Raw genomic sequence first — 17,762 nt, forward strand, 5'->3', positions numbered from 1 at the left:
CTAGCAATGAAATGCTTCAGAATATTTCATACTTCAGAAGTGTTTCATTCTTGACCAAATTTAATTGACTGAAATTTAATATTTGGTACTGTACAATTCTTTGTTGTGCTACTGTGGTTTAACAAAATGTCTTCCTACTTTGGCTCTTTCTTTTGATCTGTTTTTTTTTTCCTTCTTTTTTTCTCTTCGAGCACCGAAAGGAGTAACCTATCGAGCTTTTGCTGGAGGATGTTATAAATGAAAATTTAGTAACCATTCCATCAGCTTTGTAACCTGGGCGAAGTGATGTGTGCATGGTAGGGGATTCTTAGGGAAGACTTAAAATGTGGTTGAAATTTGTCACTGTGAAAGAGAGCTTCCACCTTTGTTTGCTCTCATTTCGAGTGATATTCATTACCTAGTGTCAGTGTATATGTAATACAGATATTTTGAAATTTTGGAAAAGAAGAGTTAGAAATACTTGGCCTACTAAATTTACCTTTTCATTCACAAATGCCAACATAAAGCAGAAATAATTAATTTTCTTTATCAGGACAAAAATGCGACCCTTGCCCTTATAGCAAATATACTTCTTTTAAGTATACATCTGATGTATCATTACACCAACTTTCTGCTTTAGAAAATAAATCATTACATTAATATTACAATGCATTCCCCCCCATTACAATGTCATCAGTGTGATTGTGCAGCTTTTGCCACTCTTCTTGTATTTTGCAGATTTAAGAGAGTATCTTTATTGTGATTTTTGGGTTTGTAACTCCATGACAGCAGTTTTCTTACTTTGCAAGCAATTACAAAATAGCTTGTAAATGACAAATACAGGGTTTCTTAATAGAGAGCTGTATGGAAATACATGAAGTGGTCTTGTGGCCATGGTGGTACAGCAGGCAGCTGTGGCTCCTGAGGGAATTGGGGTGAGGCGAAATGAAAGTCTAGAAAAGCGTAAAAAAGAACTGCATTTGGAGAATATTGAATAGCTAAAGACAAACAACAGCATTCAAACACTCATCAGTCAAGGTGCCTACCAAAGAATTGCCTATTTTTGGGGGGCTCAGGTTTCAATTATGTCATTTCTCAATTCGAGCAACTGAAATCACTGAGAAAAGAAAAGTAACATAAATAAGAATAAAGTAGCATTAAATATCCATCTTCTAGTACTAGTCTTAAGCATCCGTTTTTATTTTACTAACATTAGTGTGGTAGTTCTTTGTTTTATAAGTGTATGCTACTATAACTTATACTACTGGTTTAAAGCATTTTTCAGGCCAAACATAACTTATGAGTAAAAGTCTTGATCCAGCATGATTTAAATGAAAAGGAAAAAAAAAAAGCTGCAGTGTTTTATTGCTATGTGATTTATCAAATGCGTAGTTTGAAAATCATTCTTGAATGTGTTCTTGAATTATTGAGAGGTTGTATTGCATTATTGTTGTCTCTGATCGTATTGTAAACCTTTTAACCTGTGAGCACACATCACTTAACCAGTTACAAAGAGAGATAAAGGAATCTATAAATTTTGCATTTACAAGATCCTGCAACGAAGGCATTGTAAGTTACTCTTTCTGGGCACCACAGGTTCGAGCAGCACCGATGTTAAAGAAAACCGCAATGTGGACAACGTTCCCCCCAAGGATGGCAGTGGGCAAAGCACCGGGGAGGGGACACAGCTCTCCAATGGCGGTGGCAGCAGCAGCAGGAAGCGTCCTTTGGAGGAGGGCAACAATGGCCACTCCAAATTTCGCCCAAAGAAGAGGAAGAAAACGCCTGGCCCCGTTCTGCCAAAGAACGCCCTGATGCAACTTAATGAGATTAAACCTGGATTACAGTACAAACTCCTCTCTCAGACAGGGCCGGTCCACGCCCCCATGTTCGTGATGGCAGTTGAAGTCAACGGGCAGGTATTCGAGGGGTCTGGCCCGACGAAAAAGAAAGCCAAGCTTCACGCTGCTGAGAAGGCTCTGCGATCTTTCGTCCAGTTTCCAAATGCCTCGGAAGCCCACCTGGCAATGGGGAGGACTCTGTCAGTCAACACGGACTTCACCTCTGACCAGGCGGACTTCCCCGACACCCTTTTCAATGGTTTCGAAACACCGGTCCCTTCTGATGCTTCCTTCTACCTGGGGTCCAATGGGGTTGGGTCCTTTAGCTCTAGCGGGGACTACAGTTTGCCATCGTCTGCCATAGCCAGCAGCCTTTCCCAGTCGCCTCTCCCCACGCCGTTGCCCTACCCCTCTGCCAGCGGGAAGAACCCCGTCATGATCCTCAACGAGCTGCGGCCAGGGCTGAAGTACGAGTTTCTCTCAGAGAGTGGGGAGAGCCACGCTAAAAACTTTGTCATGGCTGTGGCAGTGGATGGTCAGACTTTTGAAGGCTCGGGAAGGAACAAAAAGCTGGCAAAAGCTCGGGCTGCTCAGTCAGCCCTGGCGTCCTTGTTTAACATGCAGCTGGACCAGACCCCATCTCGACAGCCCATTCCCAGCGAGGGGCTCCAGTTACACTTGCCACAGGTGAGAAGCCCTTTGGGTTTGGTTGATGTCTTTGGGTAATGACCAAGAGTAGCCAAGTCACGCGTATAGAATCAGCGTGAACAGCATTTCTGCTGTTTCTTCTGCTTCCGTGGATGTCTGTGTGCATATCTATATATATCTGTGTACATATATGTATTAGGTGATTTATCCACTTGCGGCTTCTGACAGTTGCACAAACTCTTTATATTCTGTTGGACAGAGAGGAAGCCTTGTGGCTGATGCTTTCAGCCATGATCATGTCATATAAAAGAGCACCAAGCCCCGTGCAGTGCCAGCTTGGATTGTGGTTTGTGCTGAGGAAAGGTTGAATTGCGTCTTGTTCGTCTTAGGCAGCAAGCCTTAGGTGGAGTTCAAGCCAGAATTACTGCTTGAAATAATATTATTATTATTGGATACAACAGTTTTTAGCAGAGAAGAAACTCATTCTCTTTTCCAAACTGAAATTGTGAGCAATAGCAGAGCTGAATAATGTAAATCAAGGTACAGATTAAATGAGGCTGATGCAGTTGCCATGAATTTCCAGGGTCTAAACTAACAACACACTTGCAGTGCATGGATCCAAGACCTGTCTATCCAAATAGCTATCATCTAAAGGATTGTGCTCTAATCAAATTAGTTAATAAGTGTATGTAAGTTACTTAGGCAAGTAAATCTGGATAAGAAATAGTTTGAATCAAACAATTAATGAATTAGGGAAAGTATCAAACATATCAGACATAGACTAGAAATTTAAAGTAGCTAGAATGGAATAATTTTTTATTTTTTTAATGAAGAAAAATTCTCCCTTATTTGCTTGTTTGTATTTCTCCACAGTCAAACTACAGTAATGATTGTTTGACTAGCCTCTTTCTACTGTGTCTCTTGGGTCTTTTAAATTATATTATATTCCTGTCTATACTCAAATACTGACCCATGACTTCTTTGCAACTTTCTATTTGTTTATTATGAGAATTTCAAGGCTTTGACCTTTTCTATCTCAAAAACATTGTTTTAGATTTCATTAAAATTATAAGATACTGGTCTGATTTGATAATGTGGGGTTTAAGAGTATAAGTAAATGTTGTGAATATTTTAAGTATTTTTTCTCAAAAATGCATGGACAATATGCATCGTTTAGAAATTGCTATGCTCTCTTTTTAATGTTGCACAATTATTGCATTATTGATGACTGTTTCCTTCATTTTCAAATCTAGGTTCAAATAGTGATTTGATATTTCAAATAGTTGTGATTTCTTCAGTAGATTCAGTAATCTCTGCTGTGCTTTTAAAAGTAGATTTGGCCCCAAACACCAAAAAAATTTAACTGTCGTTAATTTATGTGTTATTAGCTTCTTGAATCAGCAAATTTGAGAAAATTGGAACTAGAGCAGGGAAGTGGGAGAGAGCACAAGGTGAGACATGAAAGAAGTGTCATTCTAAGAGGATAAAGTTGTTTCTCCATCCAGCAGCCCAAGGGTATAACAGCTTATACAGCCTCTTTTCTTCAGGACACTTTGATGGACTGCTGGGAAGTGCTGGTTTGGTTTTTTTTCCAGAGCTCCTTGCCTTTGTCAGGTTTTCACCGGGTCCCAGGACGCTTTCCCAGAGCTTATGGGCTGATCAGGGCATTCAAGCCTAGGGTACAGTGTTAAAAAACCGAAAAAGGTTTTAATTTTTTATTTTAAATTTATTTTAAATTTTTTGCAGTGCTTCTACGCTGACCTTGATACCCTTATCGTATACAACAAAGCATGCCCCATGGCTGGCTTGTGTTTCACCTGTCTTATAGGTGTGCACTGAGAAAGGCTGATGGGGTGTGTAGGGGAACCCAGTGAGCTTCAGGAGTAAGGTGGGATACGCTGGGTGGGAGCGGGGAGGTTGCTGTAACTGCCTCATGTAGACCTGATGCAAAGATAGTTATTTCTTCAGAGACTTTTGATCAGCTTGTCATCAGGACATTGTGGACCTTTCTGCACTTCACTGTATTGTATTACTCTGCTTTTAATTAAAATTAGCTGTCAAGTTCTTGGAATTTTATCAGGTCTGTTACATATAAGTGATTTTGGTCTGGCATCTATTACTGATTAATAAGGGATTTAAGCATTTGTGATGTTTTCAGGTCCTTCTTTATTTTATTTTTTTTTTAACCTTGTGAGTTGTTTTGTTTTTTTACAGAATGTTTACTCAAGATGTGTAAAGATGTTACATTTGGAGATAATCCTGAAGTGGGTGAAGTCACAAAGAGTGGAGAGTACAGGAATGATGTACATGGAGATGGGATTTGTTATAAACCATAGACCAAATAAAATGCTGATGGGATTGGGGAAAAAATGGATGCTAGAAACAGGCAAGGGGAGGAAAAATCCAAATACCAAATGCTTGGTAGAAATAATAAAATTACAGTCTGGTTGTGCCGATGAAGATGTTGAAATTGACTGTCTGAGGGGCAGGTTCAAAACCTGTCAGTAGCTGGTGTGTTAATTTGTGGTGCCTAGTGAGAAACAGTGGTAGAGCAGAAAGAGTGGAGAAGATCCGATCCCTGCTCTGGAGGTGGCCGTGAGTATCAGCTGAAATGCATATCCATGATCCCACACCTCTGAGAGCTGCAGCTGCTCCGTGGGGAATGAAACTGGAAATAGATGTGTAAGCTGTCAAATGGTACAGAAGGGCAGTTAACATCAAAAATCAGCTTATAAAATGCTTGTAGGTATCATCTTACATTATGTAGAGTGGGTTATCGAGGTGTGATCCCATGGTTTAATACATTTAAAACCAGTCTCTGCAAAGCAAGCTTATCTGCTTGCTTACAGCTTGACCTTTTGTGAGGGACAAATCTCTTTGCTGGGAAAGTGAGTTAAAGCAAGTCAGTCCCTCAACATGTGCTTCAGAGCGGATGAAAATGCCCTGCTCAAAAAATCAGCACTTACACATTTATTATTTTGGCGGCGAGTGTGTTAAAATAGAAGAGGTTGTCAGTCTTGCATTATAGAGAGTTCCCTTTCCAAAACAAAGAAAATATTTTATGGTTATCTATGCTTTGTAAATTGATAGCCATCCTCACTTCCCACCCCTCGATGCAAGGGGGTGACCTGGATTCTGCAATAAGCCACAGGATGTACCAAAGGCTCTAAAATGTGTGTCCTGCAAGTTTTATTCTTCTTCATGGAAAACAACTGCATGTTTCAGCATATTTAGATTAATATCATTTAAAACTTTAAGTGCATGGCTTGTCATAGGTCTGCAGAGTTGGCGGGTGATGAGAACTGGAGAAGATAGCAAAGTGTGAACAGTCTTTTAAAATTACTTCTGAAGGCAAAGGGATTACACATTTATAGATGAAGTGTGGCAGTCGATGTGACGAGGTTTTTGAAAACTGTTAGTGTAAAGTCCAAGTCTGATTTCTTGGGAAAAGAGTACTGTTGAGCACTTGACCACAGCAGGAGACATGCTGCACCAGGCAAAAGCACCTTCTCACACATCATCCTGTCTCCAGTGCTGTGTCCCTGCCAGCAGCCCCAGCACTGGGAAGCAAGGGGTTTGCAGGGGATGCTGGTGCTGGCTGAGGCCATCTCCACCGATGGAGCGAGTCCTGCCACTGAGCAACACCTTGTGCATCTCAGGGCATGAGACAAGGACATCCTTGGAGATCTCAGGAGCAGCGGATGCTCTGTTTAGCCTTCCCTATTTCTTCTTTTTTGATCTCTTTATCACCCGGAGAGAAGTGTCCCAGAGATCATTTGTTTTTCTCTCCTTTTTTTCTTTCCCCTTGGATGGTCCCTGCTTTCCCAAGGAAGGCCATGAAGGGTCTTACTCCCTGTCAAAGGTGGGATGGAGCTGCTGTCTCTAAAATACTCAGGCCAGTACCAAAGGCCTTGGAAAAAAATGAGAAATGGGCACATTGGTAGCAGTACTTCCTTAGGAGGAGCTTCTGACATTCAGCAGTCTGTGTCTCAAGGATTTTCTCAGCCAGAAATGATCTCTTTCTGTCTGAGAGCCCTTGATGGATTATTGTTTTCCCCCATGAATTTCAACCCTTTCCTGTAATCTTCTAGCTTCCACAGCACCTTAGCAATAAGTTCCACTGTTTAAGTGTGTATTGTGGGAAGAAGAGTCTCATCTTGTTTGTTTTGAGGGTGCAGCATGCACAGTGGTGTGCCCTAAGGCACTTGGTGACTTCCCGTAAAGGTTGCTGGTCCAGGCTGCTGGCAGTACTGATGGAAGCTGTTCCCATCAGACAGCAGGAACCAGCTGGTGGTGTCCTCTTTAGGCCACTGATGGCCTCTGTTAGGAAAACTTCCATCTAAGCTTTATGATATTTCCCAGATTTCCTCAACCTGCTTACTTAAAAAGATAGCAAATTAGTCAGGATACAAAGATGTGGAAATTAGAGAATTGGAATTGTAAATATTGATGCTTAAAAATAGAGTTATTTAGATTAGTGAAAGCTGGGCTACTGTAACAGAAAGCAGCTCGCACTAGACAAAAAAGCAGTGTAGCTGCAGGTGAAATTAATTTTTAAAAATCCACTAGAGGGAATAGTTTTAATCATTCACCCAATTGTGTTGCAAATTCAATTTGACCTGTGGACAGACACTGAAACAAAACATGAAGCAGAAGGAATGGTGAACTTGGTGAAGTAGGCTTTAAAGGACTTGGGGGTTAGGGTCCAGGGTGGCAATGCTCATGCCACTTTAGCCAAGTGGGGAATAAGCCTGGCCAACCACAGCAGTGACACATGTTCCTTTAGCTGACTCCCAAGACAAGATCCAGAAGGCCAACCACCTCAAGGGTGTGGATGGCTGTGGTGGATCCTCTTGCTCCCCTCCAGGGAAACCCTCGACTGCCTCTCTGGAAAGCATGTGTACCAATGCAGGCAGCAAAGGGGATGAAGAGGAGGAACTAGAGATCTGTGTGGGGAGCCATGAGCTCATTGCAATTACAGAGACGTGGTGGGATAGCTCACATGACCAGAATGCTGTCCTGGCTGGCTGCGTCCTTTTTAGGAAAGACAGGCCAGCGGGTGATGGTGGTGGAGTTGCTGTCTATATAAGAGAGCAGCTGGAATGTAGCAAGCTCTGCCTCAGGGTGGATGAAGGATGTGTTGAGAACTCATGGGTAAGAATTAAGGGGCAGGCTAATACGGGAGACACTGTTGTGGGTGTTTACTACAGACCATTGGATCATGAAGAGGAAGTCAAAGAGGCCTTCTACAGCCAGCTGGAAATAGTGTCACAGTCATAGGCCCTGGTTCTCATGGAGAACTTCAACTACCCTGGCATTTGCTGGAAAGACAACATGGCCAGGCACCTACAGTCCTGAAGATTTCTGCAGAGCATTCATGATAACTTCTTGACACAGGTGGTAGAGGAACTTTGCTGGACCTTGTGCTAACAAACAAAGAAGGTCTGGATGAGGTTGTGGAGGTTGGGGGTAGCCTTGGCCGCAGTGACCATGAGATGGTAGAGTTCAAGATCCTATGTGGAAGAAGCAGGGCAAAAAGCAGAATTACAACCCTGAGCTTCAGGAGAGCTGACTTTGGCCTCTTCAAAGACCTACTTCAAATAATCCCATGGACTAAAACTCTTGCACCCCCTTCCTTCTAGAGAGCTGGCTAATATTTAAGCACCACTTCCTCCAAGCTCAAGATCAGTGCATCCCTAAGAGCAAGAAGTAGGGCAAAGGAAGCAGGAAACCTGCATGGATGAGCTTGGAGCTTCTGGAAAAACTCAGATGGAAGAAGAAAGTTTATAGAATGTGGAAAAAAGGACAACCATTTGGGAGAAGTATAGGAGCGCTGTCAGAGTATGCAGGGATGCAATGAGGAAGGCTAAGGCCCGCTTGGAATGCAACCTGGCAAGGGTTGCCAAGGACAATAAGGAGGGCTTCTTCAAGTACATCAGCAGTAAAAAGAAGGCTAGGGAAAATGTGGGCCTGCTGCTGAATGAGGTGGGTGCCCTGGTGACGGAGGCTGCAGAGAAGGCAGAGCTACCGAATGCCTTCTTTGTCTCAGTCTTTACTGCTAAGGCCGGCCCTCAGGAACCCCAGGCCCTGGAGGTAGGAGAGGGAGCCTGGAGTAAGAAAGACTCTCCCTCTATCAAGGAGGACTGGGTTAGAAATAACATAGGCAAACTTGACACCCACAAATCCATGGGCCCCGATGGGATGCACCCACGAGTGCTGAGGGAGCTGGCAGATGCTATTGCAAAACCACTCTCCACCGTCTTTGAAAGGTCATGGAGAACCAGAGAGGTGCCTGAGGACTGGAGGAAAGCTAATGTCACACCAATCTTCAAAAAGGACAAGAAGGATGATCCAGGAAACTACAGGCCAGTCAGCCTTGCCTTCATCACCTCTTCCAGGTCATGGAAAAGCTCATCCTGAATGTCATCTCTAAGCAAGTAGAAGAAAAAAAGGTCATTGGGAGTGGTCAGCATGGATTCACCAAGGGGAAATCATGCTTGACCAATCTGATAGTCTTCTTTGACTATCAGATGAGGGTGGATGAGGGGAGAGCAGTGGATGTTGTCTACCGTGACTTCAGCAAGGCTGTCTCCCACTGTCTCCTGTAACATCCTCCTAGGTAAGCTTAGGAAGTGTGGGTTAGATGAGCGGACAGTGAGGTGGATTGAGAACTGGCTGAGTGGCAGAGCTCAGAGGGTTGTGATCAGCAGCACAGAGTCCAGCTGAAGGCCTGTAACTATTGGTGTTCCCCAGGGGTCAGGACTGGGTCCAGTCTTGTTCAATATATTCGTCAACAACCTGGATGAGGGGACAGAGCGTACCCTCAGCAAATTTGCTGACACAAAACTGGGAGGGGTGCCTGACACACCAGAAGGTGTGCTGCCATTCAACGAGACCTAGACAGGCTAGGAAGTTGGGCGGTGAGGAACCTAATGAAGTTCAACAAGGGTAAGTGTGGGGTCCTGCCCCTGTGGAGATATAACCCCATCCACCGGTACAGGTTAGGAGCTGACCTGCTGGAAAGCAGCTCTGTGGAGAGAGACCTTGGAGTTCTGGTGGACAAGTTGACCATGAGGCAGCAATGTGCCCTTGTGGCCAAGAAGGCCAATGGTCTCCTTGGGTTGCATTAAAAAGAGTGTGGCCAGAAGGTCAAGGGGGGTCATCCTCCCCCTCTGCTCTGCCCTGGTGAGGCCATATCTGAAAAACTGTGTCCAGTTCTGGGGCCCCCAGTTCAAGGAGGACAGGGAACTACTGGAAAGGCTCCAGAGGAGGGCTACGAAGATGATCAAGGACATGGAGCAAGTCTCTTATGAGAAAAAAATGAGAGACCTGAGTCTGTTTAGCCTGGAGAGGAGAAGACTGGGAGGGGACCTCATCAATGTTTATAAATATCTAAAGGGCACGTGACAAGAAGATGGGGTCAGGCTCTTCTCAATGGTGCCTGTGATAGGACAAGGGGACAGAAGCTAGAACACAGAAAATTCCATCTCAACGTGAGGAAGAACTTCTTTGAGGGTGCCAAACCACTGGAACAGGCTGCACAGAGAGGGTATGGAGTCTCCTTCTCTGGAAGCCTGACTGTGTTCCTGTCCAGCCTGCTCTGGGTGATCCTACTCTGGCAGGGAAGTTGGACTAGATGATCTCTGAAGGTCCCTTCCCACCTGTACTATTCTGTGAAAGGAGTGAGAATCAGTATCACAATGGCTACTTTTACTTGAGCTGCTTTTTCATCCTGAGGCAGGGGGAAACTAGAAAACTCCAGAGGAGGGCTACGAAGATGATCAAGGACATGGAGCAAGTCTCTTATGAGAAAAAAATGAGAGACCTGAGTCTGTTTAGCCTGGAGAGGAGAAGACTGGGAGGGGACCTCATCAATGTTTATAAATATCTAAAGGGCACGTGACAAGAAGATGGGGTCAGGCTCTTCTCAATGGTGCCTGTGATAGGACAAGGGGACAGAAGCTAGAACACAGAAAATTCCATCTCAACGTGAGGAAGAACTTCTTTGAGGGTGCCAAACCACTGGAACAGGCTGCACAGAGAGGGTATGGAGTCTCCTTCTCTGGAAGCCTGACTGTGTTCCTGTCCAGCCTGCTCTGGGTGATCCTACTCTGGCAGGGAAGTTGGACTAGATGATCTCTGAAGGTCCCTTCCCACCTGTACTATTCTGTGAAAGGAGTGAGAATCAGTATCACAATGGCTACTTTTACTTGAGCTGCTTTTTCATCCTGAGGCAGGGGGAAACTAGAAAAGAAGTATTCCATATTGGAAGGGTATACAAATTAATGATTAAAATGATCATAGATCTTGGAAATCTGCTTCTGCAGAGGTACTAAAGAGCTCTGGGTAGTTTATTGCAATAGACTGCTTAGTGTATGTAGGAAAATGAGAATGGAACAGTTTCAAACCTAGCAAAAAGATAATATTGAATGTGTTTATGGGAGTTAATGAGTCATATGTTGGAACAATCGCTGTGGAATTGGAAGAAATACGTTTGCATAAGTAGGGAGAGAATCTAGTGCCAGGTAGCAGTTCCTTTAAATAAGTGCAGGAAACTTTGGAGCACAGGAAAATAATTACCCTGTTTTATTACTGTAGATGTGTTTGTACCTTCTCTGAATTCTGTGTGCTGGTCACTGTCAGAGGAGAGAAAATAGACCTTGTTTTTGCATACTGTGGGCACTGCCACTGCTCCTCAGCTTGTGAAAGTTCAGACAAGCCCTGTGAAGGTAAGAAGAAATAAAGCTGAGGGAGAACATTTGTGCTTCAGAAGTACCACTGGAGATCCAAGGAGAGCACAAAAGACTGGGAGGTCTTGGGTCAGGTCCCCAGGGAGAGCTGGGTGCTGTCAGCTCACACAGTGCCCCTGCTCCCACTGCCTTTGGTTCCACCACGTGGATCCTCACCAGCATTCATCTGGGGTGGTCTCTGTGGCCTGCCAAGAGCTTTCTTCAGATCCAGACAGACCTGAACCTCAGCTTCAGAACATTTTAAATCATGGATGGTCAGGAGGGTTCTGGTACAATATACCTGCAAGATATATATTAACCAAAATCAGTCTGTGTGTGTAGAAAAGAAGTTAATTCTCTGTCACTTCATCAGAGAAAGGAACAGCGCACCCAAAATAGCTTGGAGCTCACATGCTTTAACGACCAAACTGTCAGCTATTTTAGGTCCTTCCTTTTTTGAATTACCTTGTTTTGAATAATGATTTAATGCAGGAGCAGTGGTAGAGAAACCACGTCAGATGCTAGGGCATTCCCTGGGAAAGTGAGACGTGAGTTCAATTTCTGTTCCGACTAATATTTACTAGTGTGAAAGGGAGTAGAGTGAGAACAGTGAGGAAGTGAAAGATCCCTACTCAGGCCGGTCAGGTGGCCTGGGTTTGATGTGGACACAGCTTCAGGTCCTTGGTTTTGAGGTGGGGACATCAAGGACATCATTTTAGGCCATTAAGTCTTGTTCCTGGCACTGCAGCGGTTTGTTCATAGTCTGCCTTATTCCCATCTCTTCCATAGTCTTAGTGACTCTTAACTATGTTAATATAATAGACTGCCTGGAAGAAAAGGGTGATTCTTCTAATTTATCAGGTGAATATTTTTATAAAAGACCAAAAACTTAGTAATTCAATCTCTAGACATTTAATAGTGTTTATTCCTCAAGAACCACCTGTTGTAATTCAACTTGGGTATCAAATAGAATAAAACAACCTTTAGTATATCTGCCTGTTGCCTCGCAGTGATTTCCACCCCTGCAGTTCCTCTTGTATTGTTTGCATCTCCAGCAGTTGTTTTGTCTTGCAATTAAATGCAGATTTTGTGCTGTGTGGTCATGGTGCTGTCTGATCAGATTGTAACACAATTTTGGGTCCAGCAGCAAGAATACCTTATTTGAAAACCAGTGCCTGACCAGATATGTTTGTAGCTTCTGAGCCAAATTGCATTCCTGAAAAATTTCTCAATATGTTTATAAAAGTTTCTGAGTTGCAGTCCATTCAAATGCATCAAGAAAATTTGTATTTACAAATTCTGAATCTAGAAGTTGTGCAATTGCAAAACATTGACCAATGCTTGGTGCAGATGTGACCTTAGTCACCACTGACTGCTGATTGCACTCCCCACCCAGGTTCTGGAAGAAGCTATCAAGCTCTGAAATCATGACACCTGAGCTTTAGTTATTGCTTCCTTGGCTGCTAAAGCTTTTCCAGAAGGAAGTTAACATTAAGAGCTCCTCCACATTATTTCTAGGCTGTCAGTTCTCATGACATTGTTAAGAAAGTGGTGGTGAATAAGGCTGTCAATCTTCATACCCTCTTTTTTTTTTTTTTTTCCTTTCTTTTGACCCTTGCAGTTTGTTTTTAAAACTGACTGTGTTCAAGAGTTTGAACCATTGCAAGTGGGTGCCCCCAAGCCCTGTGTACTGCTGCCCATCGGCCCTGTTGATTTGCCTTGGGCCCTCTGGAGTAGTGAGAATGGTGATCTTCTTCCATTACTGAGAGAGAGTTTGTAAGCAGAAGACTCAGCCCCAACTGTCCTTTTGGGCTTGCTGTAGTTGCTTACCGTATTGGATGCTCTTGGATATCTAAGACACCTGCATGGTACTTTGTCCTCCTGGTGTGTCAACCAGTGGGCCAGGTGGTAATTCCAGGATACCTCAGATACTGCTAGGTGTCAACACCCCCACAACTGCTCTTTACTCCTGGTGCTCCAAGATAGGGACCTGAGCTCCCTCCTGGGATTGTCCGCTCCTCCTCTCCAGCTGCCGGTCCCAGTGCTGGTGAAAGATGAGTGAGAGTGGGCTGCCCTGTCTCTGTTGCCAGCCTAGGGACCAATTGTCATGCCATTTAACATGTAACTTGTCCTTCTCAGACGCTCATTGGGGAACCGGTTGCTCTGCTAGCAATGCTGCTGCATAGGTTGCCCTGGTTTTCAGTTTCTTCTCAGGTGAAAATTCAAGAACTTTATCTTGACTCATCTCCTCTATCTGTTACAGTTCCAGCTGCCTTAAAAACAGCAGGTGAGATTAGCTGCAGTGTTGAAGTGAACCATTGTTCAACAAGAGCAGGACTGGTATACTGAAGTTTTCCTTAAAATTAAAATTTAACCCCCCTTACAGCCTGACCGATGTTGCTTGCTAACCCTGCTGACAAGATAGGAGGCTGTGACTCTTATTGTTCAAGTGTTCCTGAAGGTGAAAGAGATAAATCCTTCCTAATTTTGAGATTGTATAACCCAAAACAAACTTTGATGTTTTCTATTCCTAAATTTGTCTATGTCTTATAAAATTAAAGAATAGAAAGTGTTTAACCAGTGTTTAAAACAGATGCTTTCTTATTTATGTAGTAGCTAGATAATGAATTTAATTGTTAGAAAAGGTTTACTTGTTGATTTGAGGAGCCTGGTTTTTGCACTTTGGTCTTCTTGTCAGGTCCAATGTTGAGGATACTGAAACGATGCATTTTGAGGTTTGAGCATGAAAGCATAGGCTTTTCTGTCTATCCAATTGTTCTCATAAGTCTCAAATGGTCATAATGATCATGAGCATTAGGTATTTTGATGCTTGGCTTAGGGCTCTCTAACCCTGTTTTAATAGACGTGGAGCACAACAGAGCTCTGCTTCCACTTACAAAGAGCTGTGAGTTTCAATATGCCTGAAAACTCGACCTCGCCACCTCCTTAACATATTGCTGATGCCTCAATGTGCTCTTGTTTAATTTATTGTGTTAAATCATTTAAAAGAACAAATCTTTATAACTTAATGCTGCTGTAATTTTAAAATTGTTTAATTTTCTAATGTGCATTTCTTTGTGATCCTGCAGGTTTTAGCTGATGCTGTTGCACGCTTGGTTGTAGATAAATTCAGTGATTTGACAGAAAATTTCACATCTCCACATGCACGTAGAAAAGTCCTTGCTGGAATTGTCATGACAACAGGTAAAGAAAAAAAAAAAAAAAGTACTGTTTTAACTGCTTGAATAGGAGAGCTGTCTTTGCATTCTAGGGAACTATCTTTTCTCAGTCAACCAGTAACCTGCAAAGAAGTGCACTAGATGTAGCAAAAGATAATTATAGAAAAAAATATAGAAGAAATTAGACCTGCAAATACCTCTGTTTCCACAGAGTTCCTGTCTTCTGCCTGATTCAGACATCTGAGATAGCTTATGGTGTACAAAATACATGTACCTTTTAAAATGAACTGTGCAATTTTTTGGAAGTAAATCTAAAACGAATTTCACCACATTGGTCACACAGATGGCATTCTTGGCTTTTGGCATATTATATAAGAAATTATGCTTGCTTTCCGATTTTTCAAGGTTTTGCACTTTGTTGACTTACTCTTGCTATACTTTATTCTCAGTACTTTGTATCGGAAAAGAGCAGCTTATGTTTTGGCAGTTGACAGTGGTATGAGCGGTAATGTCGTGGTTCTCTGAGTGCTGGCACGAGATCTGTGCCCTGCCCGGTCACCCTAAACAGTGACATTCCACCCTAAGCTGATCAGCATCCACACTGCCTCTGAATTTTTCTCAGGCTAAGATTTATTTTGGTCTTCAATCTTTCTAAACCCTCGATGAGACATTCATTTTGGGCACGTCATGAAGTGTCCCGGTTAGTTGTGTGAGTCAGACAGGTATCGGTGATACATGTACAGCCACGTTTCTTCCAAGTGGTATTCATGCAGCAGGTGCCGTGGGTGTTTTTCTTGGTCCTTCAGGCTGCATTGTAGCTTCCTTTGTGATTTGGGCAACACCAACCCCTTCTTCCTGTGAGGATGTTTGTAGGGGCCTCCTCCACAGGCCACAGGATGTTTGTAAGGGCCTCCTCCCTACATTTCATTGCTGAGGTCTAAGGGTGCTGGTTATGTGATGTTGTATGATGATAACTGCCTGCTCTAGGGACAGGGGAATGTGGCAAGGGGACAGTGTGGCTCTAACTCTGTCACAAGCCATCCAGGGTGAGCTGATCCTGGCCAGCAGTCAAACACCCGCCCAGCCTCTCACTTGCTGCCTTCTCCTGGGGCATGGTGAGAAGATGGAAGGAGGGCAAGAAGACTCGTGGGTAGATGAACGGCACAACATTGAACGTCCTCTCTTCCTTTCCCTGAGCTCTTATTGCTGAGCACAATGCTTATGGATATTCCTTGGTCCCAGCTTTGTCCCCTCCCAGTCTCTTGCCCACCTCCAGCACACTGGCTGGTGGGAGGTTTGGAGAGAAAGGCTTGACACTTCTCAAGCACTGCTCAGCGACAGCCAAAACATTGGTGTGGCACCAACACTGTTTTAGCCTCAAATGTGAAGCACTATGAAGAGCATGCTGTAGTTTTATTTAATATATTTTGTGGTTTTTAACAAGTTTTTATTGTAATTACAGTCCCGTGTCCAGAATTCCCAGAAAAGCCACGTGCCTGAAGAATTAAGACTTAATTAACATGTGAATACATTTTGATTAACTGAAAAAATAGCTTTACACAGAATTAGAAACCATCTTTGCACGGATACGTGTCTGGGGAATCCGTGGAATTAGATGACCCCATTGCGTAGCCTTGTGTTGTAGAGTAAAGCACCTTCTTCTGCACGGGCTTCTCCTCCAGCCCCATGGGCAGGAGAGGACAGCTGGCCTTGGGTTCATTTTTTTTCTATTTATTTTTTTAAGGCCATATATTTCATCAATTTCATCCTCAACACCCTCATAGGGAAAAATTAATTTCTTCCTAATACCTAATCTAAATACACCCTCTTGAGTTTTTAATCATTACCCCTCATCCTATCGCTACACTCCCTGATGAACGGTCCCTCCCTATCTTCTCTGATGAGGACAGGTTGAGAGAGCTGGGGTTGTTCAGCCTGGAGAAGAGAGGCTCTGGGCAGACTCTATAGCAGCCTTCCAGTACCTGAAAGGGGCCTACAGGAGAGATGGGGAGGGACTCTTTTTCAGGGAATGTAGTGATAGGATGAGGGGTAATGGTTATAAACTGGAAGAGGGGCGATTGAGATTAGATATTAGGAAGAAATTCTTTGCTGTGAGGTTGGTGAGACCCTGGAACAGGTTGCCCAGAGAAGCTGTGGCTGCCCCATCCCTGGAGGGGTTCAAGGCCAGGCTGGATGGGGCTTGGAGCAACCTGGTCTGGTGGGAGGTGTCCCTGCCCAGGGCAGGGGGGTTGGATCTCAATGATCTTTAAGGTCCCTTCCAAACCAAACCATTCTATGATTCTCAACTCCAGGTACATAGGGTGTGTTGAAAGTGGTTTTTCTGCTTTTTCATACTGCAGTAACTATTCTGTGGGAGGGAGATAGTAGAATGCGTTTGGCAGGGCTTGCCCTGGGCTGGTGAGGCCTCAAGAGCTTCAGAGGAACTACTGTAGCTTGTTGGGGTTTTTTTCCTCTGAGTGTCAACATTTTTTCCTGTCTTTCTGAATTCTTCATGCAGCTGACCTTTTGAGTGTGTGTCTGTGTGTGATAAAGGCATTTCTCTGTGTAGAAAATACCCCAAATATTTTTTAATTCAGTGGTATGGAATTATTTAATACCGTGATCTACACTTCCAGAAGTGTTGTACTGCTAATAAGCTTTACAGTGGTTTAAGCATTTGAACTATCATTCTCTTGTCTTACCTTTTCTGTTTAATGTGTTGCTGTTTTAATGAATCAGTGCCATTCAGATTTCTAAATTTGCTGTGACTACCTGCAGAGATGGCCAGAAGGTGCATGCTGGAAGCTAGCTGGCTGCCTGGGGCTCAGGACAAAAACAGTTTCTGCACCTCAGGCTTTAATAACTCTTACTGAAGCAGCAATTTTTGCCTGCAGGTTTTCAATTTCTAACTCATCCGAACTCCAACATGAAGAACTCACAAGAACCATAGGCCATACTGGTACAGGAAGGGTATGGTTGAGTGAATCTTTTGCTTTAAAGAAAATATCAGAAGAAAGTCCTTTTTTTTTTTTTTTAAGAAGCAAACAAAAAACCCCAGGAGCCTTGTTTACGTTCTGCAGGAAGATCACTTGCTAGATTATTTTTGATTTTAATTGCATCTTCCTCCTGAAATTTTGTTTTGCAGGTACGGATGTGAAAGATGCCCTGGTAATAAGTGTTTCTACAGGAACAAAATGCATCAATGGTGAATACATGAGTGATCGTGGTCTTGCATTAAATGATTGTCATGCGGAAATTGTATCTCGTCGGTGCCTGCTTAAATTCCTATATACACAACTTGAGCTTTATCTAAGGTGAGCTGGAGGGAAAAGGAAGATGAGCTGATCACGTGGAGCTGCAAAGGTGTCTGTGTAAAATATCTGTCT

At 43.4% G+C, this 17,762-nt stretch overlaps 1 protein-coding gene across 4 annotated transcripts in view; it reads left to right on the top strand.

Moving 5' to 3' along the window:
- Positions 1–17,762, top strand: part of ADARB1 (adenosine deaminase, RNA-specific, B1) — a 65,489-nt gene that overhangs the window by 19,475 nt on the left and 28,252 nt on the right. For all 4 annotated transcript variants that reach the window (XM_014949223.1, XM_014949222.1, XM_014949225.1 and 1 more), the window contains 3 exons: positions 1,576–2,507; positions 14,287–14,401; positions 17,522–17,690. In XM_014949223.1, the coding sequence (XP_014804709.1) occupies positions 1,576–2,507; positions 14,287–14,401; positions 17,522–17,690 (1,216 nt within the window). The remainder of the gene's footprint in view (positions 1–1,575; positions 2,508–14,286; positions 14,402–17,521; positions 17,691–17,762) is intronic.

This window comes from Calidris pugnax, unplaced genomic scaffold, assembly GCF_001431845.1.
Source record: "Calidris pugnax isolate Ruff unplaced genomic scaffold, ASM143184v1 scaffold75, whole genome shotgun sequence".
In the NCBI taxonomy this organism is placed as follows: Eukaryota; Metazoa; Chordata; class Aves; order Charadriiformes; family Scolopacidae; genus Calidris; species Calidris pugnax.